The sequence below is a fragment of the Cinclus cinclus genome, chromosome 28 (genome assembly GCF_963662255.1).
Source record: "Cinclus cinclus chromosome 28, bCinCin1.1, whole genome shotgun sequence".
Taxonomy (NCBI): Eukaryota; Metazoa; Chordata; class Aves; order Passeriformes; family Cinclidae; genus Cinclus; species Cinclus cinclus.
Window position 1 is genome coordinate 4,323,823 of NC_085073.1, and position 14,823 is coordinate 4,338,645.

General features: G+C 52.4%; 1 protein-coding gene across 1 annotated transcript; it reads left to right on the plus strand.

Annotated features, from left to right (window-relative positions):
- The first annotated feature begins 665 nt into the window (after window positions 1–665).
- On the plus strand, window positions 666–14,216 carry LOC134054502 (calcium/calmodulin-dependent protein kinase type IV-like). The gene is made up of 11 exons (XM_062510338.1): window positions 666–866; window positions 1,176–1,238; window positions 3,616–3,698; window positions 3,785–3,857; window positions 5,215–5,305; window positions 5,400–5,474; window positions 6,513–6,588; window positions 8,720–8,846; window positions 10,729–10,881; window positions 12,117–12,296; window positions 12,372–14,216. The coding sequence occupies exons 1-11, from the start codon at window positions 666–668 to the stop codon at window positions 12,435–12,437; spliced, it is 1,188 nt and encodes a 395-aa protein (XP_062366322.1). The 3' UTR covers window positions 12,438–14,216.
- Window positions 14,217–14,823: the final 607 nt, after the last annotated feature.

Here is a 14,823-nt window from a genome sequence, read left to right on the forward strand (position 1 = left end):
AATCTGCTCCAGGAGCCAGGCATGGAGATGGAATTACAAATGGTCCCGGAACGGCCCGGAGCGCTGGGCTGATTTCATCGTCCAGCGCTCAGGAAACGAGATTAACTCGAGCTGAGGTCGCCGTCGGCTGGGGCGGTGGCGACAGTGCCCGTGTCACCCGCAGCGGTGTCACCGGGCTGGGAGGTGTCTGGTGTCAGGAATTGGTTGGGATGGGTCCCGGCAGTGTCGCTGATGTCGCCGAGTGGGGACACGGTGGCTCCGTCCTGCCGTGAAAGCTGCTTAAGGATTTAAACCCCCTGTAGAACTCGGGTTTAATTAAAATGGTCTTAGCCAGGAAAATGGGAAGGATGAAGGAGGAGGGTGCAGGAGGAGTGGGATGTGGGAGAGGGATGGATCAGGAGGGGGTGCAGGAAGAGGATGTGGAGTGGGGATGAAGGAGAGGGATCTAGGAAGGGAAATTAGCACCGGAGGGATGAAAGAGGGAATGCGGGAGGAGGGGCATCGGTGAAAATTGAGATTCAGGAAGAGGGGGATGCAGGAGGAAGGGAATTCAGGAATGGGGGGGATGCTGGAGAAGGGAGACCCATGAAAACTGAGATCCAAGAAGAGGGGTCTGCAGGAGGTGGGGGATGCAGGAGGAGGGACATCCATGGAAAGCAGGGTCCATGAGGAGTTGGATCCATGCTGAGCTCCCAGGGCCTGGCACTGCCAAAGGTGCTGGTGGTGGGCACAGGGGGAACGGGACCCCCAGCTCTGTGCCAGCCTCACATCCCTCCTGCCCTGCCAGGGGAGCCACCTCAGTGGTGTTCAGCTGCCAGGAGAAGGGCACGGGAGCTCCCTATGCTGCCAAGATCCTGAAGAAAACGGTGAGTGAGGCAGGAGAGGGGCTGGGGAGGGGAAGGGGGAGCATCAGGGAACTGGGGGACAGGGCTGGGGGTGTCTCTCCTCCCCTGCCCCTCGGCACCAGGGACGGGCGTGGGGCTGGCACGGGGCATTGCTCCCACAACCGGGGGGTCCCACATGGACAAAAACGCTGGGATTGGGGATGGGGGTGGGCTCTGGGACAGACACGGGAATGTGCTGGGAGTGATGAGGGGGTCTCTGTGGGGTGGGGCAGCCAGGGCCATGCCTGGCAGAGCCGGTGACACAAGCTCTGGGCGGGCTCTGCTTCCCAGATCGACAAAAAGATCGTGAGGACGGAGATCGGGGTCCTGCTGCGGCTCTCGCACCCCAACATCGTGAGTAGGAGCCTTGTGACACAGCTGCCACCTCCCTTGGGGCCGGCCGGGTTTGTCCTTAACTCAGCCCAGTGCTGGGGGAAGGGCTGGGATTTCCTTGTCCTCATCCTATCTGGGTGCAGGATGAAGGCACCATCCCATGGAAAACCATCCCTGCACCCCGTGTCCCCTCCCTGCACCCCGTGGAAAACTCTCCCTGCACTCCATGTCCCCTCCCTGCCTCACTGACAGGATCCAGCTGATTCCCCACACTCTGCTACATGAATTCCTGCTCCTTGCAGCTCTTTTGAGCTCCCAGCTCTGATATCCAAGGCCAAGGACCATCCCCCCCCCCTCCCCCCCCCCCCCATCCTCCCCATTCCCACACCCTGGCTTGAGATTTCCACCAGGCAAGCAATTTCCATCGAGGAGATCAAATGAATCCCAGGGAAAATTGCCCATCTGTAATGAATCCTGCAAGGGGAGATAAAAGGAGAGGCTGGGGCCGCGGGGCTGGGGCTGTGTCCTGGCCACCACCATTCCCTTGCTCAGCATTCCAGGGATATCGGGAGCTCCAGGAGCTCCAGGGAGATAACGGGAGCGGGGCTGGAGTGATTCACAATGCCAAGAATGGATCGAATTCAGCCAGGGCCAGCAGAGCCCCTCTGGAATGCCAGGGGCTGGGGAAGGCTCCGTGCCCCCCCATCTCCCTAAAAAGGTTCAATCCCAACGGCGTGGTTCCACTGGGAAATCACAAAAGGATCTTGGAGAACACCTGAGTTAAGGAAAGGACACAAAAAAAGCCACCTGGGAGCTGCTGTGGGGCTCAGGGTTGCTCCTGTTGGGATTGTGATCAGGACATCGCTGGGACATCACTGGACATTTTCAGGAAATCACTGGGACATCATCAGGACATCACTGGGACATTGTCTTGTCACTGCATCCCTCAAACCCAGGCCACGCTCCCAGCCCATCCTCGGAGCTTTAGTGTCTGAAGAAACCTCAAAACCTTCATGTAAAGAGATGGAATCAAGAGAAATCCCAAACATCCCCAAAGCAGAGATAAAGAGGTCAAAGCACTTGGGACAGGTTGTGTCTAAACCTCTCGGCCAGCTCGACGTGGGCCTGTTTTGGGGTGTTCAATGTTTTGGGGTAATTTCGTGCTTCAGCCTCTTCCATGGAAATATTTCCTCCATCCCCTGACATCTGGGACGACATCCAGGATGGGAATCACACCCTCAGAGCAGCCCAGGTGACACCAGCCATGGACTGGAAGAGGCTTCTCTCTGATGTGTTATCAGGAACACCACAGAAAATCCAATTTCCGTCCTCCCCTCTCCTCAGAGCCATGCAGGAGGATCCAGCCCGTTTGAATATTTAAATCCCCGAGGTTTCCATGGGGTTCTGCTCATCCCAAGTTCAAGTGATGTTTGAAGAGGAGCTGCTCTGCTCCATTATTGACGCCGGCGCCGCTATCGTGCAGCACCGACCTCGGCAGCAGCTGATAATAGGATTGTAAACTTTTGAAGTTAATAGGAAAATTATAGTGCTCCGTGTATTATTATAATGCAATAAGCTGCCACATAGTGTCTCTCACCCCGCAGGGGATCACGGCTTGTCACCCAGCCTGGGAAGGGAATGATTAAAGCCCCATGAAATTCGCGGTGTCACAAAAGTCTTAAGAAGCATGAAATTCTTGGGTTTCCATTTAAAAAAAAAAAAAGGGGGGGGGGGAAGAAAAAAAGGGAAAATTGCATTTGGTTGTTGCTTTAAGAGAGAATTGTTAATTCCAGATGGGCTGTGGAGGCACAAAGGGCTCGTGTGGGAGCAGAGTCACAAAAAGTCAGGAGGAAAACACGAAATCGGTGCCTCTTGTGCTGCAGAGCAATCCAAGGGACATTTCCAGAGCCTTAATCCCGGAGTGGCTGTGACCTGGCAGGGTGTGTCCGGCTGTCCCTCATGCAGCCAGGTGTGCAGGACCAGGATCCATCCCGTGGGATGCAGCAGGAGTCGCTCCCATGCTGCGGGGCTGGACAGAGGCTCGAAGAGCCATGAAATTAAAATGTTCTCAGGGAGCTCCTCCTGTGACAAACAAACTCGGAGATGTGAGGAGGGTCAAGGCCTTGCACGTTCCCAGATTCATCTTTGAACCCGGTTGAGTGGGGCTGCTGTGAGCAGTTAAAAGAATCCAGGTGGAAACAAATCAAGAATGGGGGAAAAACCAAATGGAGGAGGGAAATGTTTGCCTTGAAAAAATCCTTTCCCCCCCTTCCCTGGTGGTCACAGCCTCCTCCTGGCAGAGCCAGGACGCATTCCCACATCCCACACCCTGCATCCCACATCCCATACCTCACATCCCAAAATCCCACACCCCAAATCCCTGCTGTCCCCTTTGCAGATCAAGCTGAAGGAGATTTTCGAGACGCCCTCGGAGATCGCTCTGGTGCTGGAGCTGGTGACCGGGGGAGAACTCTTCGACAGGTACGGACCTGCTCAGGGGATGGATCCCAGGGAGATGGGGGAGGAGGAAGAGGATGGAGGCGGCTGAAGGCTCCGTGTGCCCACAGGATCGTGGAGAGGGGATTCTACAGCGAGCGGGACGCGGCACACGTGGTCAAACAGATCCTGGAGGCAGTTTCGGTAATGGGACCCTGGGGGTGGCCGGGTCAGGGGGTCCTGGGGGTGGTTTGGGGGTGGCACTGGGGGGCTGTGGCTAAATATGCCTGGGAAGAGATACCTGGAGCTGTCCCCATCCCAAATATCCCTGGGGAGAGACACCCAGAGCTGCGCTGATCCCAAATATCCTTGGGAAGAGGCACCCAGAGCTGCACAGATCCCAAATATCCTTGGGAAGAGGCACCCAGAGCTGAACAGATCCCAAATATCCCTGGGGAGAGACACCCAGAGCTGCACAGATCCCAAATATCCCTGGGGAGAGACACCCAGAGCTGCACAGATCCCAAATATCCTTGGGAAGAGGCACCCAGAGCTGAACAGATCCTAAATATCCTTGGGAAGAGGCACCCAGAGCTGCACAGATCCCAAATATCCCTGGGGAGAGATACCCAGAGCTGCGCTGATCCCAAATATACTTGGGAAGAGGCACCCAGAGCTGAACAGATCCCAAATATCCTTGGGAAGAGGCACTCAGAGCTGCACAGATCCCAAATATCCCTGGGGAGAGACACCCAGAGCTGCGCTGATCCCAAATATCCTTGGGAAGAGGCACCCAGAGCTGCACAGATCCCAAATATCCCTGGGGAGAGACACCCAGAGCTGAACAGATCCCAAATATCCTTGGGAAGAGGCACCCAGAGCTGCGCTGATCCCAAATATCCTTGGGAAGAGGCACCCAGAGCTGAACAGATCCCAAATATCCTTGGGAAGAGGCACCCAGAGCTGCGCTGATCCCAAATATCCTTGGGAAGAGGCACCCAGAGCTGAACAGATCCCAAATATCCTTGGGAAGAGGCACCCAGAGCTGCACAGATCCCAAATATCCCTGGGGAGAGACACCCAGAGCTGCGCTGATCCCAAATATCCTTGGGAAGAGGCACCCAGAGCTGCACAGATCCCAAATATCCCTGGGAAGAGGCACCCAGAGCTGCGCTGATCCCAAATATCCTTGGGAAGAGGCACCCAGAGCTGTGCTGATCCCAAATATCCCTGGGGAGAGACACCCGGAGCTGACCCCATCCCAAACCTCATTCGTCCCCTTGCCCTTGGCTTTCCAAAGGCACCGCTGGGAACAGCTGGATCCGCTCTTAGGGGGGATGAAGAGGAGGAAAGAGGAAGGTCAGGGCTGCTCTGCATCCCAGAGTTTCCATGGCAACAGGAGAGTTTTTAAAAACAGGAACTCTGAACTGGAAAAAGATTCACCACAGTGGTGGCTGTTCCAGATGCTGTGACCAGTCCCCAGTCGCTGCTGCCACCTCCCAAATTCTGTCTGAGGCCATTCCCTTGCTTTTCTCATCCCACTTTTCCCATTTTTTTGCAGTATTTGCACGAGAATGGAGTCGTGCACCGGGACCTGAAACCGGAGAATTTGCTCTATGCAGACCTGTCCCCTGATGCACCCCTCAAAATTGGTGGGTTGGGGACCCTGAAGGGGGGCTGGTGGCACCAGAGGGGGTCCCAGTGCTACTCCCTGGTGGCAATGCCACTCCCTTGTGTCCCTGCAAGGTGACTTTGGGCTCTCCAAGATCGTGGATGAGCAGGACACCATGAAAACCGTGTGTGGGACACCGGGGTACTGCGGTGAGCGGGGAGGGGGGACCGGGTGGGAGGGGGGGACACAGTGGGGAGAGGAAAAAACGGGAATGGGAGAGAACAGGGACACAGTGGAGAGAGGAAAAAACGGGAATGGGAGAGAACAGGGACACAGTGGGGAGAGGGAAAATGGGAATGGAAGAGAAGGAGGGACACGGTGGGGAGAAGAAAAATGGGAATGGGAGAGAACAGGGACACAGTAGGGAGAGGGAAAATGGGAATGGGAGACAAGGAGGGACACGGTGGGGAGAGGGGAAATGGGAATGGGAGAGAACAGGGACACAGTGGGGAGAAGGAAAATGGGAATGGGAGAGAACAGGGACACAGTGGGGAGAGGAAAAATGGGAATGGGAGAGAAGGAGGGACACAGTGGGGAGAAGGAAAATGGGAATGGGAGAGAACAGGGACACAGTGGGGAGAGAGAAAATGGGAATGGGAGAGAACAGGGACACAGTGGGGAGAGAGAAAATGGGAATGGGAGAGAAGGAGGGACACGGTGGGGAGAGGGAAAACGGGAATGGGAGAGACATTGTGGGGAGAGGGAAAATGGTGACAAGGGAGGGACATTGCGGGGAGAGGAAAACGTGGCGGCAGCGACATTTTGGGGAGAAAAAACCTGGGGACAGAAGGGACATTCCGGGGGTTTTCCCTGCCTGAGGCTCGGGTGGCTGGGGCCGTGCCACATTTGGCTGGCACAGAGCCACATTTATGCCTTGTGTCCACGTTTATCCCTCTTTCTTCAGATGTTTCCCTTTTCTCCACATTCATCCCTTTTCTCTACATTTCTCCTTTTTCTTCCCATTTCTCCCTTTCCCCCAACATTTCTCCTTTTTCCCCCCACATTTCTCCCTTTCCCCCCATTTCTCCTTTTCCCCCCACATTTCTCCCCGTTTCTCCTTTCTCCCTTTCTTTCCCTTTCTCCCATTCCCCACATTTCCCCTTTTCCCCACACATGCCGGTTCCCATCGGGATTTTCTCCACTGGGATGTCCCCATGGGTGCATTTGACCCCAAATTTTCCTTCCAGCTCCCGAAATCCTGCACGGGTGTCCCTACGGACCTGAGGTGGACATGTGGAGCGTGGGGGTCATCACCTACATCCTGTGAGTGTCACAGGCAGGGGATTGTCCCCTCGGTGGCAGTGCCAGGGGTGGCAGGTGTGTCCCACCCTGGGTTTGTCCCCTCGGTGGCAGTGCCAGGGGTGGCAGGTGTGTCCCACCCTGGGTTTGTCCCCTCGGTGGCAGTGCCAGGGGTGCCAGGTGTGTCCCACCCTGGGTTTGTCCCCTCGGTGGCAGTGCCAGGGGTGCCAGGTGTGTCCCACCCTGGGTTTGTCCCCTCGGTGGCAGTGCCAGGGGTGGCAGGTGTGTCCCACCCTGGGTTTGTCCCCTCGGTGGCAGTGCCAGGGGTGCCAGGTGTGTCCCACCCTGGGTTCGTCCCCTCGGTGGCAGTGCCAGGGGTGCCAGGTGTGTCCCACCCTGGGTTTGTCCCCTCGGTGGCAGTGCCAGGGGTGCCAGGTGTGTCCCACCCTGGGTTTGTCCCCTCGGTGGCAGTGCCAGGGGTGCCAGGTGTGTCCCACCCTGGGTTTGTCCCCTCGGTGGCAGTGCCAGGGGTGCCAGGTGTGTCCCACCCTGGGTTTGTCCCCTCGGTGGCAGTGCCAGGGGTGCCAGGTGTGTCCCACCCTGGGTTTGTCCCCTCGGTGGCAGTGCCAGGAGTGCCAGGTGTGTCCCACCCTGGGTTTGTCCCCTCGGTGGCAGTGCCAGGGGTGCCAGGTGTGTCCCACCCTGGGTTTGTCCCCACGGTGGCAGTGCCAGGGGTGCCAGGTGTGTCCCACCCTGGGTTTGTCCCCTCGGTGGCAGTGCCAGGGGTGCCAGGTGTGTCCCACCCTGGGTTTGTCCCCACGGTGGCAGTGCCAGGGGTGCCAGGTGTGTCCCACCCTGGGTTTGTCCCCACGGTGGCAGTGCCAGGAGTGCCAGGTGTGTCCCACCCTGGGTTTGTCCCCACGGTGGCAGTGCCAGGAGTGCCAGGTGTGTCCCACCCTGGGTTTGTCCCCACGGTGGCAGTGCCAGGAGTGCCAGGTGTGTCCCACCCTGGGTTTGTCCCCACGGTGGCAGTGCCAGGGGTGCCAGGTGTGTCCCACCCTGGGTTTGTCCCCTCGGTGGCAGTGCCAGGGGTGCCAGGTGTGTCCCACCCTGGGTTTGTCCCCACGGTGGCAGTGCCAGGGGTGCCAGGTGTGTCCCACCCTGGGTTTGTCCCCTCGGTGGCAGTGCCAGGGGTGCCAGGTGTGTCCCACCCTGGGTTTGTCCCCTCGGTGGCAGTGCCAGGAGTGCCAGGTGTGTCCCACCCTGGGTTTGTCCCCTCGGTGGCAGTGCCAGGGGTGCCAGGTGTGTCCCACCCTGGGTTTGTCCCCTCGGTGGCAGTGCCAGGGGTGGCAGGTGTGTCCCACCCTGGGTTTGTCCCCACGGTGGCAGTGCCAGGAGTGCCAGGTGTGTCCCACCCTGGGTTTGTCCCCTCGGTGGCAGTGCCAGGAGTGCCAGGTGTGTCCCACCCTGGGTTTGTCCCCACGGTGGCAGTGCCAGGAGTGCCAGGTGTGTCCCACCCTGGGTTTGTCCCCTCGGTGGCAGTGCCAGGAGTGCCAGGTGTGTCCCACCCTGGGTTTGTCCCATCGGTGGCAGTGCCAGGGGTGCCAGGTGTGTCCCACCCTGGGTTTGTCCCCTCGGTGGCAGTGCCAGGGGTGCCAGGTGTGTCCCACCCTGGGTTTGTCCCCTCGGTGGCAGTGCCAGGAGTGCCAGGTGTGTCTCACCCTGGGTTTGTCCCCTCGGTGGCAGTGCCAGGAGTGCCAGGTTTGTCCCACCCTGGGTTTGTCCCCTCGGTGACAGTGCCAGGGGTGCCAGGTGTGTCCCACCCTGGGTTTGTCCCCTCGGTGGCAGTGCCAGGGGTGCCAGGTGTGTCCCACCCTGGGTTTGTCCCCTCGGTGGCAGTGCCAGGGGTGCCAGGTGTGTCCCACCCTGGGTTTGTCCCCACGGTGGCAGTGCCAGGGGTGCCAGGTGTGTCCCACCCTGGGTTTGTCCCCTCGGTGACAGTGCCAGGGGTGCCAGGTGTGTCCCACCCTGGGTTTGTCCCCTCGGTGGCAGTGCCAGGGGTGCCAGGTGTGTCCCACCCTGGGTTTGTCCCCTCGGTGGCAGTGCCAGGGGTGCCAGGTGTGTCCCACCGTGTCCCCTGGCTCTGTCCCCCCAGGCTCTGTGGTTTCGAGCCCTTCTTTGACCCCCGGGGGGATCAGTTCATGTACGGCCGCATCCTCACCTGTGACTACGAGTTCGTGTCCCCCTGGTGGGACGAGGTGTCCCCAAACGCCAAGGATCTGGTGAGTGAGGCCGCACTGGGGCTTGGGAAACTGTAACATTATTTTATTTTATTTTATTTTATTTTATTTTATTTTAATTAGTTTCATTTCATTTTTACTTTTTACTTTTTCTTTTCTTTTCTTTTCTTTTCTTTTCTTTTCTTTTCTTTTCTTTTCTTTTCTTTTCTTTTCTTTTCTTTTCTTTCCTTTCCTTTTCTTTTCTTTTATTTTTCCTTTCCTTTCCTTTCCTTTCCTTTCCTTTCCTTTCCTTTCCTTTCCTTTCCTTTCCTTTCCTTTCCTTTCCTTTCCTTTCCTTTCCTTTCCTTTCCTTTCCTTTCCTTTCCTTTCCTTTCCTTTCCTTTCCTTTCCTTTCCTTTCCTTTCCTTTCCTTTCCTTTCCTTTCCTTTCCTTTATTTTTATTTATTTATTCATTTCTATTTATTTCTTGCATATGGTTATTATTTCTGTCATGAGTTCATTTTTATCCCTATATTTATTAATTATGCATTTATAACATTTTGATTGCTTGCTTTGTGATTTCATTTTTCATTTATTTATTAATTTCTTTAATTCTATTCATTTATAACATCTTTTTATTATTGATTTATTTATTATTTCATGTTTATTTATTACAAATTTTCGTTTATGTATTGCAAATTTTCATTGATTTATCTATTTATCATTATTTTCATTGTTGATTTAGCTTGTTTTATGATTTTATTTTTTGTCTATATATTGTATTTGTTTATTTATTTTTATTTATTAATCACATATTTCCATTTTTTATTTCATGCATTTCATGATTTTATTTTCATGTACTACATATATTTATTTAATTGCGTTTCTTTATTTCTCAAACATTTATATTATTTCATTTTCCATGTGAATTTATTATTTATTTATGATGCACTCTTGATTCCTTTAATTTCCTTTATTTATTCCTTATTTTCATGATTGATTTTAAGGTCAATTTTACTTCTTTATGTATTCCTTATTTTATACTTATTATATTTACATTTATATTATATTTACTATATTTACATTTTTATTATTTATTATTTCCTATCTTATTTATTATATTTATTCCTTCTTTTCATGATTGAATTTATTATTTTTTATACTATATAGTATATATTTATTATAATTCTCTTTTATTTTACCATGAGCTACTTGATTCTACGCTTAATTTTACTTCTTTATATATTCCTTATTTTATATTTATTTTATTTATTACATTTGTATTTTATTATATTTATTATAATATATATTTAAAATATAATATTATTATAGAATTATATATAATATGTTGCTAGTATATATAATATGAAATATATTATGTTATTATATTATGTTATATTATATTATGTTATATTACATTATGTTATATTACATTATATTATATTTTTATTTTTATTATATTTTATTAATTATATTTTATATTATGATATTCTATTATATGATATGATATTCTATGATATAATATGATATTATATTACATAATATAATATAATATAATGTAATATAATATAATATAACATAATGTAATATAACATAATGTAATGTAATACAATATAATATAATATAATATAATATAATATAATATAATATAATATATTACATTAGCAATAATTAAAACATTAAAACATAATACAATGCTATGTTATGCTATGTTATATTATGTATAATTAGCTACAATAAATATTATTTAAAACATTTTTAAAAAAATTATTTAAAATAATATTTTGATTCTATTTCTTACACTATTCATTACATTTATCCTTTATTTTCACTCTCGAATTTATGATTTGTTTTATTACACGTTACACCTTTATTATAATTTTTTTCTCCCTTTACCGTGAGCTACTTGGAAATAACCAAAGGTGGGGATTTGGGTGTTTTTCAGGTGAGGAAGTTGATTGTCCTGGAGCCCCAGAAGAGGCTGACGGTTCATCAGGCCCTGGAGCACCCCTGGGTCACCGGGAAGGCGGCGAAGTTCGCTCACATGGACAGCACCCAAAGGAAACTGCAGGAGTTCAACGCCAGGAGGAAGCTGAAGGTGAGGGGATGCACCTGGGGACACACCTGGACAGCTGGGACACAGCTGGGGGCACAGCTGGGGGCACAGCTGGGGGCACAGCTGGGGGCACAGCTGGACAGCTGGGGACACATCTGGGGACACACCTATGACACCTGGGAACACAGCTGGGGACACAGCTGGGGACACAGCTGGGATACCTGGGACACACCTGGGAACACACCTGGGGACACCTGGAACACCTGTGACCCCTGTGACACACCTGGGGACACAGCTGGGGACACACCTGGACAGCTGGGACACACCTGGGGACACAGCTGGGGACACAGCTGGGGACACACCTGGACAGCTGGGACACACCTGGGGACACAGCTGGGGACACAGCTGGGGACACAGCTGGGGACACACCTGGGGACATAGCTGGGGACATAGCTGGGGACACACCTGGGAACACACCTGGGGACACAGCTGGGGACACACCTGGGGGCACACCTGGACAGCTGGGACACACCTGGGGACACAGCTGGGGACACACCTGGGAACACAGCTGGGGACACACCTGGGGACACATCTGTGACACAGCTGGGACATACCTAGGGACACACTTGGGGACACACCTGGGACACCTGGGGACTCACCTTGGGCACATGGGGTCACACCTGGGGTCACACCTGGGGACACACCTGAGGTCACACCTGTCACAGCTGGGGACAGTGGCAGCACAGGGGGGACAGCGAGGGAGTGGCTGCCACGTCCCCACCCACAGGGAATTCTGCCCAGCAGCCCCTTGGCATCCCAGGGAAGAGTTTGGAGCTGTGCCAGGGGTTCGGGATGGATTTGGGATGGATTTGGGATGGATTTGGGATGGATTTTGGGATGGATTTGGGATGGATTTTGGGGTAGAATTTGGGATGGATTTTGGGATGGATTTGGCATAGAATTTTGGATGGATTTTGGGATGGATTTGGGATGGAATTGGGATGGATTTTGGGATAGATTTTGGGATGGAATTGGGATGGATTTTGGGATAGATTTTGGGATAGATTTTTGGGATTTTAGGGGAAGGTTCCTCCCCCAGAGGCTGCTGGGCACTGAATTCCCTCAGGGAACAGCCCCGACCCTGAGGCTACCCCAGCTCCAGGAGTGTTTGGGCTGGGATTGTTGGGGTGTCCAAGATTTTGTCTGGGTGATCCCCTCCGAACGTTCCCAATATTCCATAATTCCATCAATTCCCTAATTCTCTACCTCTATCCCAGGCTGCCATGAAAGCCGTGGTGGCCTCCGGCCGCTTGGGCAACCACGGCCACCACGACTGCTCCCGCGGCGGCCGTGGCCAGGGGGGACCCCGGGGCTTGGCCCAGCCCGGGGACACCGGCGGCACCGAGGCTGGAACGGAGCTCGCCGTGTTCCAGAGCGAGCACCCCGGTGTGGCCCCGGTGTTCCAGAGCGAGCACCCCGGTGTGGCCCCGGTGTTCCAGAGCGAGCACCCCGCCGTGTTCCAGAGCGACCAGCCCGCGGTGGCCCTGGTGGCCCCGGTGGCCCCGGTGGCCGTGCCAGGCTCTGGATGTGACAGCTAACGGGTCCGGGACGGTGCCACCACCGAGCCTTGACCCCGAGAGCCCCGAGCCTTGGTCTGGGCTCTGGAACATCCTCGTGTCGTGTCCTGTCACCCCCTCCCCGGTCGCTGTCCCTGTCACCTGAGGGGTCGAGGTGGTGACTTTGCCTTCCCACCCTGCGGCACTTTGGGCTGCCGTGGCTCGGAAAGATCCCGAAAAACGAGGAGCAAACAGCAGAACTAAGGATGATTTCTCCCAGCTTTCCCTGCAAAGGCAGCGAGTTGTCTTTGAGGGGTTCCTGTAAATAATCCTGAAGGTTTTTGTCTTTTTTTTTTTTTTTTTTTTTTTTTTTTGGATTTTGCTGCTATCTCCAGCACTGTCACCAGCACAGCTGTGGAGTTGCTGTTGTTGTCAGGAGGGGTTTTAGGAGCCTTTTACACCGAATGTTTGATCCTCTCTGGAGAACAGCCCGGTCCAGAGCTTCCCTTGTCTTTGCCAGGCAGCAGCTGAGCCTTGGGTTGTGATTTTTTTTGGGGGTGTGTTCCCCACCCTCAACCTTGCTGTGCATCTCTGGTGGTTGTGGGGTGGCCACTGGCCTGGGAATGCTGGTCCAGCCTCCCCTTGGTGTTCCAGGTCAGGATTGACACAATTTTAACACAAGAATTTACACAATTCTTCAATATTGTGAGATTTTGCCACGTAGCTGCTGTTCCCTCAGGGAAGACAATGAGTTTCCACCTTTTAATTTTTTTTTCCATAAAATCAGCAGACAAACTTATTGAAAATGTGGGGGGGCAGGGGTTGTTTGTTTGTTTTTTGTTTGCTTGGGGTTTTATGTTTTTTTTTTTTTTTTAAGGTAGGAAATAGGATAAGCATTTGCAGATTTTAATAAACAGCAAGTGACTGGACAGGAAAAGCCATATTCCATGTGGGAATTACAGAGGTGGGATCCTGCCCAGGTTTGAATCCTAAGGCAGTGACCGTGACCTGCACACCCACATGTTGGGCTTAGAATGGTGTTTTCAGGGTAAAAATCCCACCTGGAGGAGAATAAATTAATACAGGAAGTTAATACCCCCAGGATGGGGGTGCAGAATTGAGCAGCTGGGGTGAGAAGGGAAAAAAAAAAATCAACCAAAATTGGAGGTTTTGCCAAATGTGAGACAGCAGTGACGGACTTGAGGGTGACAGAGCAGGGTCAGGAGGCCGAGCTCAGAGCAGGGGGAGGAAAAAGGATTTTGGGTTTATCTCCAGCAATCAAAACAGCTCCAAGTCAGGATCCACCCCAGAGCTCAGCGAGGTTTGGGGAGGCAGAGACAGAGAAATGGGGTGTTCAAGAGGGAGTTTTAATTGGGAAAAATATCATGGCTTGAGCAGAGCTGAGCTTTTTAAAACCTGAGTTTCTCTTTAGTGGGGAAGAATCTGCCCAGTGGAGTGTCCCAGGGGAAACAAAGCTGCTGATCCCATGGGACTCTGCAGCACAGGGAATTTCTCCCTTTTTCTTTTTTATTTCTTTTTTATTTTTTTTTCAGGAGGGGGAGTTGTTCCCTCTCCTTTTTCTAATCCTAAGGGCTGAGCCTTGCAGGGTGTGCTCAGCTCCAGAGTCCATCCCGTCCTCCCATCTCCTCGTCGTGTCTCTGGCAAAACCTGAACTCCACCTTGTTGTTTCCTCACCTGGGTTTTAAAGACTATTTTCTATCATTTGATGCAAAAATGCTGATGGACGCCCCTCGCAGGACCAGGCTGGGCACTGCCAGTCCCTGCCAAGCAGGGAAAAGGCTCAGTAACAACTGAAGGACTCCCAATCCTGCAGGAAAACTGGAATTGCAGTTGCCCAATCAAAGTGTCAAAAAATCAAAGTATCAAAAAAATCAAAGTATCTCCTGCAGCGGGAGGAAGCAGGGGGCCTTCGAGCCAAACCAGGTGGGGAGTTAAATCTCTTATTGTTGCTATTCCACAGGTATCTGTATTTAAAGATAGGGGAAATGCACTCTTGGGAGCAGAGCCCAGGAAGGTGCATTTTGGTCTGTTGCTGTTTGCAGAGTGTGTTTGAGTGACTTCTTCGGTGCGGTGGTGACAGTTCTGACAGCCAGGTGTTTATAACCAAGTAGAGACAGTGAATAAAGCATCAAATCTCAGAGCGAGGGCTCAGTTTTCACTGTTTTCCACAGAAATTTGCTCGGAATGCCGGGGCTGAAGACTGGCATGGAATGGGTTGGGTCGGAAGGGAACGTAAGGATCACGTCGTGTCATCTCCAGGGTCACCTTCCAGTGTGTCCCGGGGTGCTCCAAGCCGCGTCCAACCTTGGGCGCATTCCTAGACTGCTCTAGGAATCCCATTCCAAGAACTGGGATTAGATCCACCTTGGATTGACCCTGCGGGGCGTGGGCGGTGCTTGGAGCCGAT

What these genes read in the sequence shown, in the direction of transcription:
- LOC134054502 (XM_062510338.1), top strand. Translation starts at nt 666, where the DNA reads ATGAGGAGTTGGATCCATGCTGAGCTCCCAGGGCCTGGCACTGCCAAA. An exon ending in GGCTCTCGCACCCCAACATC is followed by an intron (nt 1,239 to 3,615) that starts GTGAGTAGGAGC and finishes TCCCCTTTGCAG; the next exon opens with ATCAAGCTGAAGGAGATTTT. An exon ending in AGCACCCCGGTGTGGCCCCG is followed by an intron (nt 12,297 to 12,371) that starts GTGTTCCAGAGC and finishes CAGAGCGACCAG; the next exon opens with CCCGCGGTGGCCCTGGTGGC.